The 26,500-nt window shown below is 46.8% G+C and overlaps 1 protein-coding gene across 10 annotated transcripts in view; it reads left to right on the top strand.

Moving 5' to 3' along the window:
* Window positions 1-26,500, top strand: part of IDUA (iduronidase alpha-L-) — a 914,728-nt gene that overhangs the window by 559,291 nt on the left and 328,937 nt on the right. For all 10 annotated transcript variants that reach the window (XM_029602401.1, XM_029602339.1, XM_029602392.1 and 7 more), the window contains one exon: window positions 12,363-12,542. In XM_029602401.1, the coding sequence (XP_029458261.1) occupies window positions 12,363-12,542 (180 nt within the window). The remainder of the gene's footprint in view (window positions 1-12,362; window positions 12,543-26,500) is intronic.

Here is a 26,500-nt window from a genome sequence, read left to right as displayed (position 1 = left end):
CCCCTCCCCAACCTTGTTTTCAGCCGGCACACCATCCCCCGGCACACCCACTGTGCAGGAGGCCTCGGTCCTGCCCCCGGACCACCCTCGGACCGGTGCCCCGCCCCCTTCCCGCCCCTTTTTCCCAGCAACCCATTTTAAGCTTCCAGATAATCGATCCATGGGGGCATGGTTAGTTCCTGACTAGCAACTGGTCTGAGGCTGTCTCATTTTAAATCATTCTGTGGCTTCATTAGAAGGACACCAGCTGAGGGATCACGTTCTGTGATGAGCCTAGCAGAGGGTTTTCTCTAGGCTCCGGGTGCCAGCCCCACCATTGACTAACATCTGACTCCTCAAGGCTCATAACAGCAAAACTACTGCCACTCCTGGTAAGGACATATGTCCATTGTTCGATTTATGCAAAAATTGCCACCTGGAATGGCTACAAAGAGCAGTAAAAAAGAAAAAGAGAAACCGCGCGGGGCTGATTCCAAGATGGCGAAGGGACCTGAATCGGCGGGGGAAAGCCCAGCTCTTTCCATCACACTGGTGGACATAAAAGACACGGTTCGAGCTGCGCTTGATGAAAAATTTGGTGAAAAGCTAGCAGGCATTGAAGAAAGACTGACGGAGGTATGTACCGTTTTGACGGAGATCACCCCCCATTTAGACCACGTGGAGGGCTGGCTAGCCATTGTGGAAGATGATTTAAGCTCAAACAGCACAAAACTACTCGTGCAGGAAAAAAAAATTATTGTGTTGGAAAACAAGCTAGATGACCTCGAAAACCGCGATCGCAAGGGGAATCTCCGATTTATGGGATTTCCAGAAACAGTAGCGGAACATGAGCTATGCTCTTTACTTGAAAAATGGCTACCAGACGACTTTGGACTCCTGGCCTTGCACGGCAGTCTCGTGGTCGAACGTGCGCATTGGCTTGGGGCGAAGTCGGACAACAGAATAGACCCAGACTTGTTATTGCCAAGCTACTGAACTTTAGACATAAACAAGAAATCTGGCAAGCATATAGGAAACGTCAAGATGTGGCCTATAATGGGCAGAAAATACGGGTCTTTCAAGATTATTCAGCCCTTGTTTCTGAGCTACGCAGAGCATTTTCGCCGGTTTGTATGGAGTTATTTAAAAAACAAATGAGATTCTCCTTAATTTACCTGGCAAAGCTCAAAATCTGGCACCAAGAAAAAAATCATTTTTTTTGAAACACCGGACATGGCAAACCAGTTCCTCCAGAACTGTGGCTGAAGAGTGCATTCTAACCCTCTGCTCTGTAGACAGAGGCTTTATAGCCAGAATGGAGGATTACTAATCTCCGTAACCCGCTGGGAACGGCAGGACTTTGTTGAATAGTATCTGGTTGTTTTTTTTCATCATAATAAACCTGAGTTTTGTTTATGCAGTTCTCTTTTTTATACACTCCGGTGTAATATACAGTTATAAGTCAGCTCCACGCGGATTAGCTGGACCTTTCCTGTGGAAAGGAGAGACAGTGTTGAATCTGGATCTCAATGATTTTTCTTTTTTCTCTTTTATAGAACTTTGCTGTTTTTATCTTTCTTTTTCTTGGCTTTCGTGAAGTGGAGGTAATATACCAACTCAGATATTCAACGTGGGAATAGTTATATTGTTGAATGCCCCTCAACTCGAAGGTCACTCAAATGAAAGGCAAAGCTATGAGATTATGTCAGGTCCCGGCGATAATTAATGGAATGTCTACTGAGAGTTCTGCTATGCTATGGTATATAGCGGGAAAGAAAAGATGGTTTTTCACATCGAACCAGTAATGAGACGTTCATGGTAAAAGATGAGACTGCTACCGGACCCTCTACATAAACGGACGTCTTCTTCATGTTTACATTGGTATACAGAGACCAATACGCAGAGACCAGAGGCGGTAACGAATAATAACTGCAGCAGAACAAGCTCTCTGGCCATTAGCTGAACTGTTGGGCACCCAAAGTGACTTATATGAGGGAAGTCAATACATACTCAATCTAACCAGGGTGGAGGCAAGGCACTCGTACACATGCACCACACATGATCTCCAAACCACATAGGTGGCAGGAAGACATTCAATATGGGGAAGAGTTAAGGGGAAGGGGGGGAAATCTTAATACTGGAGGAGGGGGGGGAGGGCAGATACCGATCACTGAAGGTTTCATTGCAAGGCTTTGCTTGGAACAATGTTTTTGAATGCTCTGACTGTGTTTTTCCTGAAACTCTCATTCATATGACGATGCGGTACTTACATTGTAATATGGGTATTGGAATTTCACTGTGAAGTGTGGGGACTAAGCTGGGGGCCCTCATACTCTCTTGTGGGTTACGAATCCATGGGCCTTAGCCCACGCTATGTCTCACAATTACAGCTCATGGGTAAGTTGGTGTCCTGGAATGTCAATGGCCTGGGGTCGCCCAACAAACGAAAGAAAATTCTTTCACATCTTAAATGCATGCATGCGGATTTAGCATGTTTGCAGGAAACGCACCTCTCGGTAGCAGAAAGTGCAAAATTGAAGCAGGAATGGGTGGGCATTTGCATCTCAGCGGTGGCACAGGGGAAGAAAGCGGGAGTGGCAATACTGATACACAAAAGCCTTGACTTCCATATCATTGATCAAATAATAGATGAAAATGGGCGTTTTGTTATAGTCATTGGAACTTGGAACAATATCTCACTCATAATGTTTATGCGCCAAATGAATATACTCACACTTTTTTTGAGAATTTGCGGAATATTCTGCTTGCTCACACGCAAGGAGTTTTACTTATGATGGGGGATTTTAACTGTGTCCATGATCCTTCGATTGACAAAAACTCCCCGTTATTAAGAGGGTAGGGGAACAAACTGAGAGGCATAGCCTTTTTATGCCACCAATTAGGCCTCCTGGATATTTGGCGAACATTACACCCCAGTGAGAAGGATTTTACACACATATCCAGAGCACACAATTCTTTATCCCGAATTGATTATATTTTAGTGTCACAAAGCCACTTTCCTATGATATCATAAGCCATGATTGAATCACAAGCTATATCGGACCATTCCCCAATCTCTATGGAATTTAATATTAATACCCAGGGACAAGAAACACGGATATGGAGATTCCCCACTCATTTACGGAATGATATCAAGTTTCAAACTTTCTTAAAAGAGAAATGGGTTGAGTTTATCTCCCACAATAGTCAACACACAGACACCCCCCAACTTTTTTGGGAAACAGCCAAAGTGGTCCTCAGGGGAGAAATTATCTCCTACACACGTTCTTATCAAAAGATCTTGAACAATGACATTGTACAGTTAGGGAAGCAGTTGCAAATGCATAAACGGAAGTTAATTACTATACCTAACCATCCAACTCAAGATTACTATAGGGCACTAAGTCAATTAAACACGTTACTACATGCAAGAGCACAACAGCAACTATATAAAGGGGAGCAGCAGTTATTTCAATTCGGGAACAAAGCAGGTAAACTAATGGCAAATTTAGTTCATGCGGCCAGACCTCAGACATTTATTCCCCAAATAAAAGATTCCAAGGGTAACCTAGTATCTAACAAACTTGAGATTTGTGAAGTCTTTCGGGAATTTTACGAACAATTATACACAGATGACACCACGGATCACAATCCCAGTGAGTCCACCTTTTTTCAAGACTTATCGCTTACAAAACTAACCACAGCTCAACTTAATTATTTGAAGAGACCGATACAACCCATAGAAGTACTGAACGCCATAGCAGCAGTAAACTCGGACAAGTCTCCGGGGCCTGATGGGTTTTCATATGACTTTTATAAGATATTGCATACACAAGTTGTTGGCCCCCTTGTCAACTTCTGTCAGGATGGGCTGGCCCAAAACAAGTTCTCCAGAGACTTCAATCTGGCACACATCACAGTTTTGCCAAAATTCGGCAAGGACTTGCTGCTCCCTGGCTCATATAGGCCCATTTCATTATTGAACTGTGATCTCAAAAATTTAGCCAAATTGCTAGCTGATCGGTTAAATGTCATCCTACCTCAATTAATTGCTTCCTATCAAGTGGGATTTGTAAAAGGAAGTAAAGCTAACTCCAACATTCTTAAATTACTTACAGCCTTACAAATCTGCAGTTCTAACAGGATCCCCATGTTGGTCGTTGGCTTTGACTCTGAGAAGGCTTTCGATCGAGTTTCTTGGAAGTATATGTTTTTCACTCTACGACGTTTAGGCTTCGATGGAGGCTTTTTGGACTATATTTCACTTTTGTACTCAAACCCGATTTTGCGAATAGTGGCTAACAAATGTATCTCTGGAGATGTCCCAATTGGAAGAGGAGTGCGACAAGGATACCCTTTATCTCCTTTACTATACATTCTGTCTATAGACCCACTCCTACGTAAAATAGCTGAAAGCCCACACATCACAGGATTTGGGGAGCCAGACCAACCTTTCACTGTTGCAGCTTTTGCCGATGATGTCTTGGTCTTTCTTCTCAACCCTTTAGAATCCCTCCCGGAAGTACTTCATCTGCAAATACTGTTTGGTAAGTTCGCTGGTTTAAAAATTAACCAGGAGAAATCAGAGGCGATAGATGTTACCGGTACGGTACAATCTACATGGCTAGGACAATTCCCACTATGATGGGTAACATCGCATTTAAAATATTTAGATATTAAAATCCCCATACGAATAGAAGACCTTTACACTTCCAACATAAAGCCCCTTTTAACGCAAACATTGGGTACCTTAGAACATTGGAGAAATCTACCGCTCTCTTTAGTAGGTAGGATACAAATATTTTAAATGATTCTATTACCAAAGTGGTTATACGTTTTTCAAATGATTCCATTCTGGTTAACTCGCTGGGATACTAAGATTATCTCGTCCGCAATACGTAAGTTTTTGTGGAGAAACAAGAAAGCCAGAGTTTCTATGGCCACATTATACAAACCAATCTCCGAGGGGGGTCTTGGATGCCCGAATTTATCTTGGTATAACATAGCCTGCAATATTCGACTAGTAAGAGACTGGCTCCTTGCCACCTCCACTTTCGTCTCATATCAAGATATGAGATGAAAGTGGAGGTGGCAAGGAGCCACCCTTACTCCTCCTAATCATGTAATCCATGTTTTGATTCTCATGTTTACCTTTTTGCAATTCCCCTTAATCCCCACATGTAATCCATGTTCAATTCCATTCTGGTTCTATTTTTGTTCAATTTTGTTCATATTGTTTGCTGTAATTTCCAGTTGTTGGTTCTCTGTAAACCGAAGCGATATGTATTTGTACATGATCTCTGGTATAAAAAAGTTTTTAAATAAATAAAATATCAGAGCATAGTCGACTGGTATCAAGTTCCAGCTTTGAACCCCCTGTTACAGGTTGAATATGCGCAAGTTAGTGGGCACCTCAAGGCACATATCTTATTGCAAACCAGTCAAAAAACGTGGTTCCACCTAGGTAGATTACTGCAGGTTTTACATTGCCTAACCCCTTTAATAACTATAGCTTTTAACCCAAACTTTTTACCAGGTCACACATACTCTGTGTTTCATCAGTGGAACTGTCAAGGACTCCGATATATATACCAACTGTATGACACTAAGACACAGCAGCCATATGATTTTTCTTCTCTGAGGACCCAATATGGCTTACAAGCCTCTGATTTCTTTTCATATTTACAAATACAACATTATATAAGGCAAAATGGACACTATTTTTCTCCTACACCTAACATAACTCGTCTGCGGGACATTTTCCACCACCCTTCCAATCAGAACCCTAACATCACTTTGTACTATAAGATACTGGCTACCTGTGGTAATTTAGAACATCTTGAACGGTTACATGTTAAGTGGACGGCCTGGCCAAAATTTAAACTTACATTTGAGGAATTTAAACACCTTTTCACCATCTTACCAGGGGTATCAGATAACATACTACTTAGGGAAACCAATTATAAATTTCTTTGGTGCATGTACATATCCCTTTCACAGGCACACCAATTCAAACTTAAGCCTTCTGCAGCCTGCAGGAAATGTCAAGAATCCAACAGTACATATGAACATTGTTTTTGGGATTGCCCGACTGTGTTCTCCTTCTGGCAACAAGTAACGGATAAATGTTCCCAAATGCTCGATAATAATCTGCCCACCGACCCCAATTTGTGGTTGTTTGGTTCACCAAATCCCTTACAATGGGAACCTACTCCACAGATAATGTTTATACAGCGAGCAGGCCTCTTGGGGAAGAAGGTTGTTCTTACCCAATGGTTAGACGACACACCACCAAGTGTGGATTTTTGGTTTAAAAAACTACTCAACCTTAGTGCTCTGGAGTACATAATGACCAAAAATACATCTCCAAAGAAAGTAATTTCAACTACTAGAATCTGGCAACCCCTCTTTACCTATCTAGAACCCAAGATTGTCTCTTCCCACTCGAAATTTCATTGCTAGCGTTCTGACAACAAGATCCATTTGTCAACCCACCCAGACTGAAGTGTACCACACATATACGTATGGGGACGGTTTATAATTATTTATATAACACCTACTGTCTCAGTGCTAGTCATGAATGGCAATTTTTTGCATATTTGTTTCAGACTTTAAGTTTCAAGCTATGAATCTTTGGCTTCAGTGACCGGAAAAGGGGAGGGGGGAGGGATGGAAACTAATAGGGGAAGTAGACGGGAAGGGGGGCGGGAAAGAAAGAAACAAGGTTGAGCCTCATTAAGGGGCTAATTTCATGCTAGTTAAATGTATGTTAATTCAATGATTTGAGCTCCTTTTTCCTGTGTTATCTGTTGTATGCTTGAAAAGCCCAATAAACAGATTATAAAAAAAAGGACACCAGCCCTTGAGAGATCTGATTCTGAAAACAGACAAAATATATAAAGAGACTATAGCGCAACCCTCAGTCTGAAGACAGGCACAACAGAAAACATGCACAGGAAAGATCTTTTGTTTGTTGTAATTGTGGAAAAGATTTCATTAGAAAGAGAGAACTAATGCAATACCAGAAAATCAATAATAGAAAGAGACTGTGTTAAACTATAGAATATGAGAAAAGCTTTTTTTTAATAAATCAAACCTCAAAAATTACCAGGAAAAGCCACACTGATGAGAGACCATTGTCATGTTTTGATTGTGACAGAAGTTTAAATTGGAAAGAATTTTCACAAGCAACCCAGATTCCACCCAGCAGCAAGATACAGTAAGATCAATTTTCAAGTAGGGAATGTAATTAAAGCTTATTTCTCAAAAATTATACTGATGACAGATTATTATCTTGTGCTAAACCTGACAGCTAGCAAGTGCTTCAACAGAAAGAGGAATATCCTAGTGGTTAGAGCAGTGGGCTGCAAATCAGCAAAACCAGGGATCAAGTACTGCTGCCACTCCTTGTGATCTTGGGCAAATCACTTCACCCTCCATTGCCTCAGGTACAAACCTAGGGGGTTATTTTCTAAGGAATTATTGCGTGCATTAGGGCCTTATCGCACACGGTAAGGCCCTATCACACGCAAAAAGGACCTTTTCTCGGTGATAACATTAAAATTAGGGGGAGGAGAGGAGTTAGGGAGGAGTCGACAGAAGCAGCGCTGCCGGCGATAATGTTTTGAACATTATCGCCGGCGGTAGCGCGGGGCATAGCACCACCTTTTACAGTGGCGCTATGCCGCGATAGCCTGCAGCTGGCTGCACTGCAGCAGGTGAAATCGCCCGCCCGCTCCCTCCTTCACCCCCTGCCCCCTTTAGCACAGGCTTCATCATTCCCAATTTGTGAGCCCACTGGGGAAGGAAAATACCTACAGTACCTGAATGGTAATCTACTTTGAAGTGCCTGAAAAGCAGAATATATATCAAATTAAAAAACTTTCTCATGCCCCTCTGCTTTGCTGCTATATCCATATTTTACAATCTTATGGTTTTGCTGTCATACTCTAGATTCTAATCCTTGGGGTGTTCTTGCAAATGTGGGAGTTGCTTTGTACCTTTCATGGTGCTTTGTTGTGTTGATGCCATTTTTTTGTGCTGCTTTGTCTCTTTATCACTACCTTGGGGTTTTTCCTGCCACCTTTTCTGCTTCATTCCTCCTACTTGGTGCCTGAGCATGGTGATGCCACTTTGCCTTGCATGCTGTTTTTGAGGGTTCATGCCACTGTTGTTGGTGCCCTCTTTTGAAGTTATGGGGTGGTGTTCTCACTCTTGCTGTTTTTTTTTTTGCTCCTTTCACTGTGCCTTGGAGAACTCCTGCCACTGCTGGTATCCCTTTGCCCCTTTATGGTGCCTTAGACTATTCATGCTACTTTTGGTGCTACTTTTTCACAGTCTAGATGCCTTGGAGTTCTTTCTCTCTTCTGATGATGTCTTCCCATAAGTTTCATTAGAACAGATGAGAAAATCCAAATTTTGGAGCCCAAAATAGGTTGCCATGCTTTCCCCATTTACTTTAATGGTAGCAAATATTCATAGTTGTTATGTATCGACCTCGATAGGCCTTGCATTCTGTTGAGAACGGTGGTTTTAGTGTGCCCATGGGCCTCAGCCCGACCCAGGCCATCCAGGGCCGGACCAAGGGTTGACGGTGGCTCCGCGTGGCTGGACACTCTACCATCTGCCAGGCCGGCAAGCTCCCAAGGCCAAACATCCGAGGATGTTGGAAGGTGAATGGTCCTCCGACCATTCCAGGCCCTTTCGGACCTGCTGCGAGCAGCATGGAGCAGCAGGCCTGGCCTGAGGTTGAGGGCAGACGGGCCTTGACACGAAGACACTGTGGTTGATGCAACGGCATCACATGGCACGAAGATACTTGGCAGAAGACATGACACCAGGGCTGTGGATATAAGACACCAGGAACGATGCGGACGGCATCGCAGACGAGACACTTGACTAGGTTGATGCAGACGGCATCCAAGACGAGGATACATGGCTGGGATGATGCAGACAGCATCCGAAGCAAGACACATGGCTGGATAAGGCAGACGAAGACACATGGCATCAAAAGGCTATCACAGGGCAAGGACATTGGCACTGTCTCTCAGGGCGCCCTACTCAGGCCACCCGTGGGACAGAGTCGCGGACCACCCTGTCCGTTACGCGCCCTACACAGCCCCAAGGCTGGTCGCAGACCACGACGGGAGCGGGACAGCACAGAACGTCACATCAGGCTTCACGGCTCAGGAGCACAGGACAACCGTCCACCGGCAGCCTAGTCCACCCAGGAATACTGCATCTGAGAGACCCCCGGCCTACCGGTACCAGAAGGCTCCAGAGCGAGGACGAGGCGGAGTGAAGGCAAAAACATCAGGAAGGCAGGAACACCAGGACAAAGGCTGAAGACACGTGGACATGGACCTCAGGCGAAGACATGGAACATGGAACGAAGCATGACGAGATGACATCAAGGTGAGGAGCTCCACGAAGAAGACCTTACAAAGTCTCTGGCAGGCAGAGCCTCCAGAGCGAAGACTGGAACACGATGCAAGGCAAGGAACAATGAGCGAAGCAGCCCTTTATAGGGCTCAAGCAGGAAGTAGTCCACAAGGTGGGGCCCAGACACTTCCTGTGTCTGGCCCTTTAAATAGTGTAGAGAGACGCGGCCGCGCATCTAAGGAAGCAGGAGCAGGGCTGTGCAGGACCGTGGACAGCGGCCTGCACAGCATCTGGCATCAGACGCTGAAGAGAAGGCAAGGGAGAGCCTGGACGCAGGCTCCAGCTGCTGCGGGAGGCCCCGGGGGCGGCTCCTGCCACTAATCGAGCCTGGGGCTGCGGCCTAAACGCCGCAAAGATGGCAATCGCGTCGGGGGCGTCCCTGCCCCGTGGGAGGCCGTGGCTCTGACCGCGGAGCGAAGAAGCAAGCAGGGTGGCCTCCTGGCCGCGTGGGCGGGCCGATGGCAGCGTCCTGCCGCATCGGCAAAGAATTCAGCGTGGTAAGTTCGTGCCTGCTCGCGGGAAAACCAGCGGGCAGAGCAATTCATAACAATAGTTAAACAGCAAGATGTGTAAACAAGGTTATTTTTAGTTTTACTATATTTACCCAGAATATGATAGTCACTGTGTTAGTCCACTTAAATATGTAAAAATAAAAGCCAGCTAGTAGATGGAATAACTTCAAAAATTGGAAGAAGGATCCAACAGAAGAAAATAGGATAAAGCATAAACATTGGCAAGTTAAATGTAAGATATTGATAAGACAGGCTAAGAGAGAATTTGAAAAGAAGTTGGCTGTAGAGGCAAAAACTCACAGTAAAAACTTTTTTAAATATATCCGAAGCAGAAAGCCTGTGAGGGAGTCAGTTGGACCGTTAGATGATCGAGGGGTTAAAGGGGCACTTAGAGAAGATAAGGCCATCGCGGAAAGATTAAATGATTTCTTTGCTTCGGTGATTACTGAAGAGGATGTTGGGGAGGTACCCGTAATCGAGAAGGTTTTCATGGGTAATGATTCAGATGGACTGAATCAAATCACGGTGAACCTAGAAGATGTGGTAGGCCTGATTGACAAACTGAAGAGTAGTAAATCACCTGGACCGGATGGTATACACCCCAGAGTTCTGAAGGAACTAAAAAATGAAATTTCAGACCTATTAGTAAAAATTTGTAACTTATCATTAAAATCATCCATTGTACCTGAAGACTGGAGGGATAGCAAATGTAACCCCAATATTTAAAAAGGGCTCCAGGGGCGATCCGGGAAACTACAGACCGGTTAGCCTGACTTCAGTGCCATGAAAAATAGTGGAAAGTGTTCTAAACATCAAAATCACAGAACATATAGAAAGACATGGTTTAATGGAACAAAGTCAGCATGGCTTTACCCAGGGCAAGTCTTGCCTCACAAATCTGCTTCACTTTTTTGAAGGAGTTAATAAACATGTGGATAAAGGTGAACCGGTAGATATAGTATACTTGGATTTTCAGAAGGCGTTTGACAAAGTTCCTCATGAGAGGCTTCTAGGAAAAGTAAATAGTCATGGGATAGGTGGCGATGTCCTTTCGTGGATTGCAAACTGGCTAAAAGACAGGAAACAGAGAGTAGGATTAAATGGGCAATTTTCTCAGTGGAAGGGAGTGGACAGTGGAGTGCCTCAGGGATCTGTATTGGGACCCTTACTGTTCAATATATTTATAAATGATCTGGAAAGAAATACGACGAGTGAGATAATCAAATTTGCAGATGACACAAAATTGTTCAGAGTAGTTAAATCACAAGCAGATTGTGATAAATTGCAGGAAGACCTTGTGAGACTGGAAAATTGGGCATCCAAATGGCAGATGAAATTTAATGTGGATAAGTGCAAGGTGATGCATATAGGGAAAAATAACCCATGCTATAATTACACAATGTTGGGTTCCATATTAGGTGCTACAACCCAAGAAAGAGATCTAGGTGTCATAGTGGATAACACATTGAAATCGTCAGTGCAGTGTGCTGCGGCAGTCAAAAAAGCAAACAGAATGTTGGGAATTATTAGAAAAGGAATGATGAATAAAACGGAAAATGTCATAATGCCTCTGTATCGCTCCATGGTGAGACCGCACCTTGAATACTGTGTACAATTCTGGTCGCCGCATCTCAAAAAAGATATAATTGCGATGGAGAAGGTACAGAGAAGGGCTACCAAAATGATAAGGGGAATGGAACAACTCCCCTATGAGGAAAGACTAAAGAGGTTAGGACTTTTCAGCTTGGAGAAGAGACGACTGAGGGGGGATATGATAGAGGTGTTTAAAATCATGAGAGGTCTAGAACGGGTAGATGTGAATCGGTTATTTACTCTTTCGGATAGTAGAAAGACTAGGGGGCACTCCATGAAGTTAGCATGGGGCACATTTAAAACTAATCGGAGAAAGTTCTTTTTTACTCAACGCACAATTAAACTCTGGAATTTGTTGCCAGAGAATGTGGTTCGTGCAGTTAGTATAGCTGTGTTTAAAAAAGGATTGGATAAGTTCTTGGAAGAGAAGTCCATTACCTGCTATTAAGTTCACTTAGAGAATAGCCACTGCCATTAGCAATGGTTACATGGAATAGACTTAGTTTTTGGGTACTTGCCAGGTTCTTGTGGCCTGGATTGGCCACTGTTGGAAACAGGATGCTGGGCTTGATGGACCCTTGGTCTGACCCAGTATGGCATTTTCTTATGTTCTTATGTTCTTATCATTTTTAGCTTATTTTCCTCTATCAGATAATGGAATTATAACTCTTGAAGACTAATCATATATCTAATCATAAAAGTATTGTTAGTTATTGAAACTGTAACCCTCTACATCTTGTTAATTGACCTTTATTTCTACTAAACTTATCCAAAATATATCTGTATAATCATTTGTCGTGTCCTTTAACTAAAGTTATTACAACTGTCATTTTATAGGGAGGAGGAAGCACTTTATATATCCTTGAACAAGAAATTGAGACAATTAAGGAAATCCAGAAGCAATTTCCAAAGTTTAGTTCTGTTCCCATCTACAACGATGAGGCAGATCCACTGGTAGGATGGTCAAGTCCACAAATATGGAGAGCAGATGTAACCTATGCTGCCATGGTAGTAAAGGTATGTCATAAAAAACTCTTATGCTTTGGATTACTTTGCTTACACTTGTAAATAAATATTTCTCCATAACAGTAATTTTACTGAACAGATTATTCAAAATATCATTTTGTCTGTTTCTTATATTGAATCCTCTGGATTTGCTTTGTTCTTGTCCTAATATATTTTATTTCATGTGGGTACAATTTTCAAAACTGTATGAGCAGATGAAAAGTTTGTGGATATGGTTACCTGCAGATTTTGCACCAGCTTCAAAGGCGAAAATACATGCATACTTTCCTTTTGAAACTTGCCCAAGGAAAAAGTATTCCTTTTTTTTGTGGATACTTTTTTTCTGATCAAAACAACATGAATAGTTTTGAAAATCCAAAACTACCTACCCTCACCCTGGAAATGCCTCCGTTATAATGTGGGTAAAAATAGACACCTCTGGTAATTTTGAATCTTACTAGGAGCTTCTCTCTACAGGCTATTGTTTCATAACAGCTCAATAGTGAGCAGCTGATGACTGCATTTTGTGCTCCATTTTGTGCTCTTAGAGAGCTGCAGTGGACAATGTGCTTGGAAGGTTGTTGTGGAAACATTGGATAAGTGCTAAGGACATCAGTTCACTTATGCTAGATATTTTTCTTTTATTCTTTACTAGTTATATTTTTGCTAAGTTTCAGTAGTCACTGAGTATATCTGCACATACATTTTCCTTTTTGCTGGTTAGATTTCTGCTAGTTTTCCATAGCTTGCTTAGTTAAAACATATTTTCCTTTCTTTTTTTCCTTTTTTTGTTCAGTTTGCCAGAGATGGCGAGTTATTTTAAAATTGTAACTGAGAATATGAATCTTATCCCTTCTTCATATATACACTCCAGAATTTCATGGTGAATAGGATCCTCATCAGCAGACGTCATACTGTGGTTAAATTCTCTTTCCTCTCTCAAAGTTTACTAAATCTCTTATGTTTGTGTTTAGACTGAACTCCATTACATCCTTGTTTTTGTTGCTTGGACATTTCTTATCTCTGGGTTAAAAATAACATGCAGGCAATCCAGCAGTGAGATTGAGGCTTTTAGAGTGAGTGCCTCTTGAGAAGAAATTATATGTGTGTACCTAGTGCAAAATGCTCCCAGCACTCAGGGAACAAGTCTCTGGAAGCTAGAATAGCTAAATTGGAGGAGCTGAGACAGAGAGAGAAATACATAAAGGAGACTTCAGCAAAATAGTAGCATAGTCTCACCTTCACACTGGAAGCACCTATGCTTTGTTGGAGAAGAAAGGACATGAGGAATTGAGGAAGATAAGAGAGGTATATAGATGAGACCTTCAGGAATATAGTAGAGCTGTCTATTTGGAAAGCCTTTCTGCTGCTTTGGAAAAGCAAGGACACCAGAATGGAGAACATTGCCTTTCTATGGCAGGAAGTGTTCCTGTAGCTGGGGCATGCCCTCCAAATGATGTGTTATCCTCTTACAAAAATGCATCCTCACAGCAGTATGTCCAGGAAGACAGGAATAGTACTGATGATGTTATCGGTGATTCAGTCAATAGGAATACAGATAGCTGGGTGGCTGGTGGCCAAGAGGATCGCTTGGTAATTTGCCTGCCTGGTGCAAATATAGCAGACCTCATGCTTTGCCTAGATAGAATTTTAAAGAATGCTGGGAAGGAGCCAGCTGTCATGGTCCATGTAGTTACCAGTGACATAGGAATATACTGTTGCGTTTCCCGGCTGCGGTAGGCCCACGGCCAGGCCCTCTCACCCTCTTCTACCTACTTCAGTGTCTGGCTCCATTTCCCTCACGGCGGTGGGCCGCCACCTCCGACCTCGGGCCATCCCTGCTGCCCCTCTCTCTACGGCAGCCTCCTGTGCTCCGCGGCAGGCCTCCCCGCATGGTCCGCGGAAAGATGCCATTGTCCTTGCTGCGCCCCTCCTTAGGTACACGCTCGCGCATCCCTTGTTCTTTTAAAGGGGCCGCGGCGGGAACCTATCCCGAGGTCCCGAGTGATGATGTCACTGGGCTCCGGTATATAGGCCGGGCCCAGCCTCTGGTTAGTTGCCTTTGCAACAGGTCTCCATGCTGGACATGTAATTTGTTGCTCTAACTGGTGACTACCTCCGTGTTCTTGGTTCCTGTTCCTTCCGTGTTCCTGATCCTGGTCCTGTTACTTCGTCTGTTTCTGTGCTTCGTGTTTGTTCCATTGATGTATGGACTGACTTCTGGACTCGAATTCTGCTTTGCCTGACCACGTCATTGATCTTCTCCTGGACCCGACCTCTGCTTTGCCTGACCACATCATTGATCTTCTCCTGGACCCGACCTCTGCTTTGCCCGACCACGCTACTGATTATCTCTTGGAACTGACCTCTGCTTTGCCCGACCATGCTACTGATTGTCTCCTGGAACTGACATCTGCTTTGCCCGACCACGCTACTGATTGTTTCTTGGAACTGACCTCTGCTTTGCCCAACCTCGCTACTGATTGTTTCTCGGAACTGACCTCTGCTTTGCCCAACCTCGCTACTGATTGTCTCCTGGACTTGACCTTAGCCTTGCCTGACTATGCCTTGATTATCTCCCAGACCTGACCTTTGCCTTGCCATCACCTTCTGCCTGCCGCCTGCCCTGACTTCGGCCTGTTCCACAATGCCTTTGAAGTCTTAACACTGGACTTGGCTATTCAGGCTTCGGCCTGCTTTTACCCAGGCGCCCCCTGTCTGACTTTCGTTCCTTTAGGCGCCCGGGTCTCTGGGACTCTGCCCCGTCCAGTACAGAGTCTCCTCTATGTACATTGCTGGCCCCTGGCTGACCTCCTCATCTCCCAGAAGACCTCAGACGGAGGCCCACCTAACCCCAGCCGGCCCTGGCATTCAAGGACTCAACCTGCGGGGAACGAGGGCTGGTATTGGTGAAGCTCTATCTGCCCTCCGTCAGTCAGCCAGCTCCGCCTACTGACGTGGGGACCCATAGGGCCTCCCCTACAGGTAGCGCTAACCCTACCTTGGCCAAGGGTCCACCTCCTATGCAACAGGTTGCAAAGGCTATGGACTCGGCGGAGCCATGTGCCCTTCAGGCCATCCCTGGTGTGGTTTCAAAAGTACAAGAACAACAATGATACCTTGAGGCATTGGCCTCCTCCATTGAGCGTCTTCATGCCCGGCTCGATGCCCAGTCCAGTCACTCAGCTCCTCTACCAGCTTTTACCAACCAGCAGCCATCTCCCTCCAATTCCACGGCCTTGTTGGCTCTATCAGCTCCACCTCGTTTCAATGGTGACTCCAAGCTCTGCAGAGGATTTATTAACCAATGTTTCATGCAGTTTGCTCTGCAGCCATCCGTCTTCCAAGATGAACTCACGAAGGTCACCTTTATCTTGTCTCATTTGGAGATACACTCAGACATGCTCCTACAAGAGTTATCTCGTTTTGTGACCGTCTTTCATTAGGTTTTTGATGACCCAGGGCGTCACATTGTTGCAAGTGCTAACCTTCTTCACTTACAGCACGGTCAACAAAGCTTGTTTGACTATACGATAGATTTTCAGACACTAACTATTGAGCTCTCTTAGCAAGAAGATTGCCTTCTAACCATCTACCTGGTTGGACTGTCTCCTCAGTAAAAAGATGAACTGGCAGCTCGTGAGCTCCTATCCTCACTTGAGAACCTTATTGACCTGACTGGTCGAATCGACCATCGCCTCCAAGAGCGCCATTGGGAGAATTGGATGCCCAGAAGGACCACCATGGAACACTCCTGCTCACCACCTACTACGAGTCCAGCCCCCGGCAGGACTCCCTACTTGGCTAAAGCGTAAGAGCCCATGCAGCTGCTCCCCGGACGAGCACATCCGACGGAGGCAATCAGGCCTATGTCTTTATTGCAGAGCATCTGGCCATCCGGGAAGCTTCAGGGCCTAAGTTCAGTAGGGGTCCTGAACTCGGGCACTACTTCTCCGGCACCTCAGCTATCATTGCCGGTTATGTTAACCTGGGAATCTTGGTCCTTCCCTGTTCTTGCTCTGATAGATTCCGGAGCAGGAGGAAATTTTATTCTCAAGGACCTAGTTCAGCTTTTGGGTATTAATACCCGTCCTCTGGAAACTTCCTTCTGTATAGCATATAGTATCCTCTGCCTTTGATCTCTGAGTTATTTGTTCAACTTCAGGGAGCCTCCATCTTTACTAAACTAGATCTACGCGGAGCCTGAAATTTGGTCTGCAAACGCCCCGAAGACATCTGGAAAACAGCCTTTAATACCAGAGATGGGCATTACGAGTACCTGGTAATGCCCTTCGGCCTTAGTAATGCCCCGGCTGTATTTCAACGAATGATCAATGAGATCTTCCGAGACATTCTATACATCAAGGTTGTAGCAATCTTGACGATATCCTTGTCTTTTCTAAGGATCTTGCTATGCATCGTGCAGATGTTCGCATGGTCCTCCAATGTCTCTGTGAGAACCTTCTGTTTGCAAAATTGGACAAGTGTCTGTTTGAACAGTCCAGTCTGCCTTTTCTAGGATACATTATCTTGCAATAAGAGTTTTCCATGGACCCAGAGAAACTCAAGGGAATCCAAGACTGGCCCCGGCCTGTGGGTCTCTGAGTTTTGCAGCGGTTTCTCAGATTTATGAATTACTACCGCCATTTCATCTCTAATTATTCCACTCTGGCGGCTTCTCTCACTGCTATGACCCGTAAGGGCCAAGACACTTGGAATTGGACTCCGGAAGCCCTTACAGCCTTGCAGCGCCTTAAAGAGGCCTTCCTCATTGGACCATGCCTTTGCCATCCAGATCCAAACTGCCCCTTCCTGGTCGAAGTGGATGCCTCAGCTATTGGGGCCGGGGCGGTCCTAAGCCAAAACTCGACATCCGGCTCTCTGGTCCCGTGTTCCTTCTTTTCTCGTAAATTCTCTCCTGCAAAACAGAATTACAGTATTGGTGATCAAAAATTACTTGCAATTAAGCTGGCCTTAGAGGAATGGCGCCCCTGGTTAGAGGGGGCTCAGCACAAATTTACAATTTACACTGATCACAAAAACCTCGAACACCTGAGTCATGCCCAGCGTCTCAATGCCCATCAAGCTCGATGGGCCTTGTTCTTCTCCAGGTTCAATTTTGAACTCCGTTATCACCCTGCAGAAAAGAATCTCCAGGTGGATGCTTATCCCGCTCCTTCGAACCCCAAGGTGTTCCTGATGAACCAAGTCACATTATCGACCCTGCTTGTATTTGCTTGCCCGCGACTCTCCCAGTTCCTGCTGGGAAAACTGTTGTGCCCCGTTACCTTCGTGAAAGAGTCCTCTGAGGGGCACCCGATTGCAAGTTTGCTGGCCACCCAGGACGGGCATGAACCCTTGCCTTACTCCAGTGATTTTTTTGGTGGCCTACTATGGTCTCTGATGCCAGAGTATACGTTGATTCCTGCAATACTTGTGCCCAACAGAAACCCCTGGTCAGTCGACCCTGGAGTCAGCTTCAACCACTTCCTCCTCCAGAAGAACCATGGGTCTTTCCATGGATTTCATTGTTGATTTACCACCATCTAAAGGTCATACCGTCATATGGGTCACAATCGACAGGTTTTCTAAAATGGCCCATTTTGTTCCACTGCCTGGCCTACCTTCTGCTACAGAGTTGGCACGCCTGGTTTTCCTCCAAATCTTCCGGTTGCAGAGCTTACCCAAGGACATAGTTTCGACAGAAGTCCCCAGTTTGTCACCCGCTATTTGGGCACTTTGTGTTGTAAGTTCAGCATCAACATCAGCCTCACCACAGCGTACCATCCGCAGGCCAACGGCCAAGCTGAAAGCATGAATTGCTCTTTAAAGGCATTTTTCTGCACCTACATAAACGACCGGCAGGACAACCAGGCAGAACTTCTTCCTTGGGTGGATTTCTTGTACATCTCCCACATTGCTGCTGCCACAGGAAAGTTGTTATTCTCCATAGTTTATGGTAAGCAGCCAAGGCCTCCATTACCCATACCACTCTCTGTACCCTCTCCAGCTGCGCAAGCCACAACAAATTCTCTTAAGGCTCTATGGAATCAGATGAACCTTTGCCTGCGCCAAGCCGCAATCCGGGCCAAGAAGTCCACAGATATTCATCGATGCTCTGTTCCTGAGTTTCTTCCTGGATAGAAGGTTTGGTTAAGAACACGATACATCCATCTCAATATACCTTCTCAAAGGTTCACACCAAGATATATTGGACCTTTTCCAGCCATCCATCGTGTTGGACCCGTTACTTACCAGCTCCGGTTGCCTCCGACTTTGTTAATTCATAAAACATTTCATATGTTGCTTTTGAAGCCGGTGAAACATGTTCTCTCCTGGCCTTCTTGTAAGGTTCCTGAACCAGCTCAGCTGGTTGCTGAATCTGACACCACTTACAAGGTCCACGAAGTTCTTGATGTCCGCCATAGGGGTCGTCGATGGGAATACCTCCTTTCTTGGGAGGGGTACAGCCCAGAAGAAAACTCATGGGAGCCAGCTCGTAACATCCTGGATAAAAACCTCCTCCTACAGTTCCATCGTGCCCAACCGGGCAAACCCAGACCTCCAAGGGGGCGCGTAAGGGGGAGTACTGTTGTGTGTGCTGGCCACGGTAGGCCCACGGCCAGGCCCTCTCACCCTCTTCTACCTACTTCAGTGTCTGGCTCCACTTGCCTCGGGCCATCCCTGCTGCCCCTCTCTCTATGGCAGACTCCTGTGCTTCACGCGGGCCTCCCCATGTGGTAAGTGGAGAGACACCGCCATCCCACGCTCCACCCCTCCTTAGGCGTTCAAGTGTGCATCCCTTGTTCTTTTAAAGGGACCGCGGCAGGAACGTATCCCGTGGCCCAGAGTGATGATGTCACTGGGCTCCGGTATATAGGCCAGGCCCACCCTCTTGTTAGTTGCCTTTGCAACAGGTCTCCACGCTGGACGTGTACTTTGTTACTCTCCCTACCTCCAAGGTGTTCCTGGTTCATGTTCCTTCCTTGTTCCTGATCCTGGTACTATTATTTCATCTGTTCCTGTGCTTTGTGTTTGTTTTATTGATGTACGGACTGACTTCTGGACTCGATCTCTGCTTTCCCTGACCACGTCATTGATCTTCTCCTGGACCCAATCTCTGCTTTGCCCGACCACGCTACTAAAGGTGGATATGCCCTAGATTTAATCTTTACAAACATAGACAAAGTGACGGACTTATCATTTAAATATACCCCAGTTCCTTGGTCTAATCATTTCTTAATTCAAGCACAACTGGCTTTTAAAACAGATTCTCCCTTCGCTGTTGTGAGCCTGCCCGCAACAGGTGCGGTGTCAGAAACCTGTTGGAAATCTGTTAACAAAGCTCTGTGGTGAAAGCTGGGAGTTAGCAATCTGTCAGAAAGCTCTGTTGTTAAAGCTGGTAGTTATGGGTGGATCCTTGGACCAGTGGCAGGTGACCATGCCCTCGGGGAAAATCCCAAGAGGGACCACTGGTCAGGCTTAGTGTAGAGACAGACACACACTAGTTCTTTTATTACACGTTATAGTAAACCACCAGAGGTGGCAGTAGTGAGCTGGAAGCACCAGGCTGGGCTGTAGTCCTTCAGGTATTGGAACAGTGATCCCAGGGTGGCTGAGCTGTAAAGAAACTAAGAGAGTGAGTAGGCAATATATGCAGAGTTCTGGAACAAGTCCTTGATGGTAACACTCACACAATAGTCTCTTAAGGCAGCCCAGGAGTTGGTATGCATTAGGCCCTCAAGGAGCGAGTACCTGGACCCAGGGAAAGCTCTGAGAGATAGATGGAAACTCACTGATGTTGAAGCAGCGATGACCTTTTAGCAGAAGTGGTATTCAGGAGCAAGTTCGGGATGTGGGCCCTCGAGGAGCGAGTACCGGTTCTGGACTGCGACCTGAAAAGAAAAAGAGAGAGCGAGGCTCCCGAGGAGCGGGTACCTCTAGTGAAGTCTGGGGAGGCAGAGTAGCTAGGGTGCAGAGAGCGAATCTCATCCGCAGCGACCAGGAGGAAGTGAAACCCTTGCTAACTCATCTTGTTAGCGAAAATTGAGACCTTAAATATCTGGAGCTGGTGACGTCATCTCAGGGGGACGCCCCTGAGGTTCGCACCAATGCTGGTACATCAGTCGGGCCGCGCACGCACCCTTAGGCATCCAGTCAACATGGCGGTTTGCAGCGTCGAGCTGGTCCGGGAACGCTGGAGGAGGACGGTCAGAAGACACCGCAGCAGTCAACCTTCCATCAATCCCGGAGGGAGTTGCCAACGAGGTAAGGTGGGCGGAGCACAGACGTTGAGCAGCGATGGACACAACATGCGGTCAGCCTCTCTACCTTCTCTTTGGCTGGAACTCTGCCGGCGCACCCCGCTGTCGTCCGTGGCCTAGTGCTGCTGCCCAGACTGCTGTTCCTGCCTCCGCTGCAGCAGGGAAGCTCCCTCAGCCACTGCCTGTCCATCTACTTCACGGCAGGGAGTCGCCTTCCATCGGGCCTTCCACATGGCCTGGATGCCGCTGTCCTCGGTGCTGCTTCCTGTTCCTCCTTAGGTGCGGGCGTGCGCCTCATTTCGACTTTTAAAGGGCCAGCGGCGGGAAAAGCCCTGCGGGAATGATGTCATCAACCTCCGCCTGCTTCAGCCCTATAAAAGGGCCCTGCTTCAGTTCTTCAGGGTCTTCAGATCGTGTTTGCACATCGTCTGTGTTCTTCTCTCCAATCCAGGTCTTCCGTGGTTTCCTGTGCCTTGATGGATCTTCGTTCCATGTTCTCTGTTTTCCTGATCTTCATCTCCTTGATGTTCCTGGTTTCGTCCCTCGTCGGAGCTCCCGCATCGCCTATCTTCTGTTCCTGATGTTCCATATGTTCCGTGTCCAGATGTCCTGTGTCCTGAGGTGCCATGTTCCTTGATCCTGATGTCCGATGTTTCTGTCTTGACTCTGTCTGTCTCATCTTCAGCTCTTCATCCAGTTCCCAGGTCCCTTGTCTGTCCACCGCTCTTGGCGTGCCATGTCGAGGTCCGTGACCAGCCCGTGGCATGTAGGGTGCCTCATGGTACAAGGCCTTCTTCTCGTCTGCAGTATGAGCCTCCGGGAGACGTCTGTTTTTAAAGCCTTGTTCCTGAGTATCCTGTTCCTGGTCTACGGAGTTGCCTTGGGCCTGCATCCGTCCATGCCCAAGACTCTGCCAGAACCTGCTCCGCTTCAGCGTGGTCTGCGACCAGCCACAGGCGGCTGTGTAGGGCGTGCCCCATGCAGGCCTCTACTGAATCTTCACCATGTTCAAGTCACAACTTCCATGTCTTCGTCTGAACTCTGCTTCGCGTCCAGAGTGGTCTGCGACCAGCCATGGGCACGCTGCAATGCAGGTCTCACCCAGTACTTTCGCCTGCCTCTTGAATCCTTGCCTGAAACCTCCAAGCAACTTGAATCTTTGTCCGAGTCTTCTGAACTTCTTGATTCCTCGTCCGAGTCTTTTGAATATCCTGAATCCTTGACTGAGAACCCAAGTCTTCATCTGAACCTCCTGAGTATCCCAGTCTACGTCTCAGTCTTCATGTTCCTGTCCCGGATAATCCACACCCTGTCTTCGCTCCAGCCTTGTTCCTGCTCCACCCATGCTCGTACCGGTTCACCTCCTGCGGTGTGTCTTGGGGCTACTCCCTGAGCCCTGCCGCAGCCCAAGGGCTTACTTCCTACTTTAGATGGGTCTGCGCCCCCGAGCTCCTAACACGGCCTGAGGGCGCACTCCGTAACAGGATCCAAAGGCCATGAGCTCGGTGAGCTGTGCCTGTAATGGATTCCACTTTTTTGGACATTTTGTGTGGCCTTGAATTTTTGCCTGGAAAGTCTTGCTTCAGTTCCTGGACACTTCGACTTGTTCCTTGCCCAGAGAATTTTTGCCTTAGTTCCTGGACTCTCTGCTAGCTTGATTTTTGCCCAGAATTCTTTGCTCCCAGTTTCCTAGACATTTAATTGTTTCTAGCCACCTTTTTTTTTCTTTTGTTGCTTTTGTCTCTCTACAAGTGTCTGGATCCCACGACCTGCAGGAGGCACCTGCCACCATTCCAGAGACCATCTCCATTCTTCTCTCTACGATGTGGTCCAGCTCCCTGAGTTCCGTACGACCTGCAGGAGGTGCCTGCACCCAGGTTCCACATCCAGCATCCAGTACTTTCAACGTCAAGAGTTTTCGAGCACCAGGGAGTACGTGCTTTTGAAGTGTACTCCACATCACACTTTGGGTCTTTGGATTCTTATGACCAGCAGGAGGCACCTGCACCTTAGACCTGACTTCGTCCCCTTGCTTCCAACTCTGCTCCCGCTTGCATTGTCCTAGTGCTTGCCATGGGGCCATCTTCAGTTTAATACATCTCTCTGCTTCCACAAGTAGTGACTCCAGCTATGGCCTGCATGTTGGTTCTTCAGTCCATCACCCCAGGAAGCCTTCTGTATGGCTCAACGAAGTCACTGAGTATTCTCCCACTCCAGTGTCTTCCACCAGTGACTCACTTCTGCAGGGATGTTCACCATTGCCTACATTTGACCATCCGTCTGTGGGGATTCCCTATGTACCCGTTGGAATTCTCCGCTGCCTTCGAGCCTGTCTCTTGAAGCTCCATCCATCTTAAGTGACTCTTGACTCAGTCCTAAAGGAAACTTCATCTTCAGTCATCTGGGTAATCCCCTTCAACTAAACAGTCCCTTGCATATGTGCCGCAGCGACACCTACTGACCATCAAGTTCCTCTGAGAATGACTTCACCATCTGGTGAGAGCCTGTAATAACTCCTGGATTTCCCTAGATGCAACTCCCATACCAAACTGTAGAGACTTCTCTCTCTTCTGGCCTTGCAGCCTGGAAGCAGCAATTTTGAGCTTCTTCATAATCGCTTTCTTCATTTTGGAATCCACCATCTCCAAAAGCAAAGTTGGCTCCAGGAGCTACTCTCCTTCAACTGAGCCATGTTCATTGGTCTTCCATCTGAGTCCTCCTGACACCACTGCATATCCAAAAGCAGCTGTCACTTGTAAGTTCGCCACTGCACTCCGGAGTACCATCCTCGCATTTCTAAAATCCAGCTTGATGCCTGTTCCACCTTTACCATGCTTACCACTGTAAAGATGATGCACGTCTTCTTGCCATCCTTATTCTGATGACCTTGAACCAAGAACCGGTCCTACTCCAAGATACTACTCATCTATGTCTTCTGTCATCCTAGACTCCTTGCTTTGATCTCCACTACCTTGATCACTAGAATGAGAGATGCAAGCCTGCTGTCCTGCACTCCTGTACCCTGCTCGTTTCATGTCCTCAGTGTCTTGTCTATGTCTTGCCTGGATCTTCGATATTCTTCACCATGTCTTCAGCTACAGTACTACCATCGCTACAGTTCCTCGCCAAGAACCATCAACTTCTGTCCTTGGACCCTTGATCATCCCTTGACCGTCAACTTCTGTCCTTGGACCCTTGATCATCCCTTGATCAAGGGTCCAAGCTGTTGATAGGAGGATTGGGGAGGGGGTCTTTGAGGGGGATACTGTTGTGAGCCTGCCCGCGACAAGCGCGGGCAACCTACATACCTTCTCTCTGGCCGGCCTGCTGCCGGTACACTCCGCTGTCGTCCGCAGCCTAGCACCGCTGCCCGGACTGCTGCTCCTGCCTCCGTGGCAGGCTGCCGCCTCTGCCGCTGGCTGTTTCCCTGCAGCAGGGAAGTTGCCTCAGCCACTGGCCGTCCATCTGTTTCATGGCAGGGAGCCACCTTTCATCTAGCCTTCCTCGTGGCCTGGATGCCGCTGTCCTAGGTGCTGGTTCCTGCTCCTCCTTAGGCATGGGCGCGTGCCTCATCTCAACTTTTAAAGGGCTGGCAGCAGGAAAAGCCCCTCGGCCCTCAGGAATCATGTCATCAACCTCCGCCTGCTTCAGCCCTATAAAAGGGCCCTGCTTCAGTTCTTCAGGGCTTTCGGATCGGATTTGCACATCATCTGTGATCTTCCCTTTGATCCAGGTCTTCCGTGGTCTCCTGTGCCTTGATGGATCTTCGTTACATGTTCTCTGTGTTCCTGAACTTCTCCTTGATGTTCCTGGTCTTGTCCCTCGTCGGAGCTCCCACATCGTCTGTCTTCTGTTCCTGATGTTCCGTGTCCAGATGTCCTGTGTCCTGAGGTGCCATGTTCCTTGTTCCTGATGTCTGATGTTCCTGTCTTGACTCCATCCATCTCATCTTCAGCTCTTCATCCAGTTCCCAGGTCCCTTGTCTGTCCACCGCTCTTGGCATGCCATGTCGTGTTCCATGACCAGCCCGTGGGATGACTGTGTAGGGCGCCTCATGGTACAAGGTCTTCTTCTCGTCTGCAGCATGAGCCTCCGGGAGACTTCTGTTTTTAAAGCCTTGTTCCTGAGTATCCTGTTCCCGGTCTACGGAGTTCCCTTGGGCCTGCATCCGTCCATGCCCAAGACTCTGCCAGAACCTGCTCCGTTTCAGCGTGGTCCGCGATCATCCAGAGGCGGCTGTGTAGGGTGCGCCCCGGTGCAGGCTTCTTCTGAATCTTCACCATGTTCCAGTCACAAATTCCATGTCTTCACCTGGAGTCTGCTTCACGTCCAGCATGGTCCGCGACCAACCATGGGTGGCTGTGTAGGGCATGCTGCAATGCAGTTCTAACCCAGAACTGCCTCTTGAATCCTTGCCTGACCGAGCAACTTGAATCCTTGTCCGAGTCTTCTTAACCTCTTGATTCCTCGTCCAGGTCTTCTGAATATATCCTGAGTCCTTGTCCAAGTACCCAAGTCTTCGTCTGAACCTCCTGAGTACCCAAGTCTTTGTCTGAAACTCCTGAGTATCCCAGTCTATGTCTCAGTGTTCATGTTCCTGTCCCGGATAATCCACGCCCTGTTTTCTCTCCAGCCTTATTCCTGCTCCACCCGTGCTCGTACTGGCTCACCTCCCGCAGTGTGTCTTGGAGCTCCTCCCTGAGCCGTGCTGCGGCCCAAGGGCTCACTTCCTACTTTAGATGGGACCGCCCCTCCGAGCTCCTAACAGGACCTGAGGGAACGCTCCGTAATATTCGCACAGTTACAGCCAATTACGTTCACCTACCGACCGCCATTTTAGACCGATGACCTATTATCAAAACTAGAAAATGAGATGAGTAAAATGGACTTATCCAATACCACAATTGCCATAAACTCTTGGTATCAAATCACATCCTCCATAGCTGATAACATGAATCCCAAAAATAAAAAAACAGTAAAAACCAAAAAGCAACAAAACCCATGGTACAACAAACAGATTGACAAAGCAAAAATAATTTTAAGAAAAAAAGAGAAAGCCTGGAGAAAAAACAAATCTGATCTAACTTTGAGCAAGTAGCGTTCATTCCTTGCTCATTATAAAAAAGTGATAAACAACACAAAAAAGATTATTATAGTAAAAAAATAGAAAAATTTTCGCATAACCCGAACACGCTATTTGATATTGTTAAAAAATTGACTAACTTTGCCAGAAGATAAACGAAATTGCTCACTTTTATGCAGAAAAAATGAATACCTTAGGGGCTTATTTTCTAACCCTTTCGCACGCGATAGCTAGATCAGGGCAGAGTCAGGGCGGCGTCGGCTCCGGAAGAGGAGGAGTCGGGGCGGCGTCGGGACAGACACTGTGGAAACTTCGCTGGCGGCAATAAGGTAAGACCGCTTATCACTGCCAGTAGTGCGCCCAATACCACCACCTTTTACGATGGCGCTATTGGGTGCGAAAGCCGGCAGCGATAACACTGCGGTGGTGCGATCGCTGCTGGCTTTCACAGGCCCGCCCCCCCACTTTGCCCCCCCCCCCGCCCCCTGTTACCACGTGATTCAGGAAGGTGTACGAAGATAGAAATTCCAGCCCTTAGTCACCCACTCAGATTCTATTCCTATCCAGGAAATAAACATGCAGCAAAAAGAAATTAAAAAATGGTTAAGTTTTGATGAAACCTC

Source organism: Rhinatrema bivittatum, chromosome 1, assembly GCF_901001135.1.
Source record: "Rhinatrema bivittatum chromosome 1, aRhiBiv1.1, whole genome shotgun sequence".
NCBI classification, from domain to species: Eukaryota; Metazoa; Chordata; class Amphibia; order Gymnophiona; family Rhinatrematidae; genus Rhinatrema; species Rhinatrema bivittatum.
The sequence above is the reverse complement of the archived record's forward strand: the minus strand, read 5'-3'. Positions and strand labels throughout refer to the sequence as shown.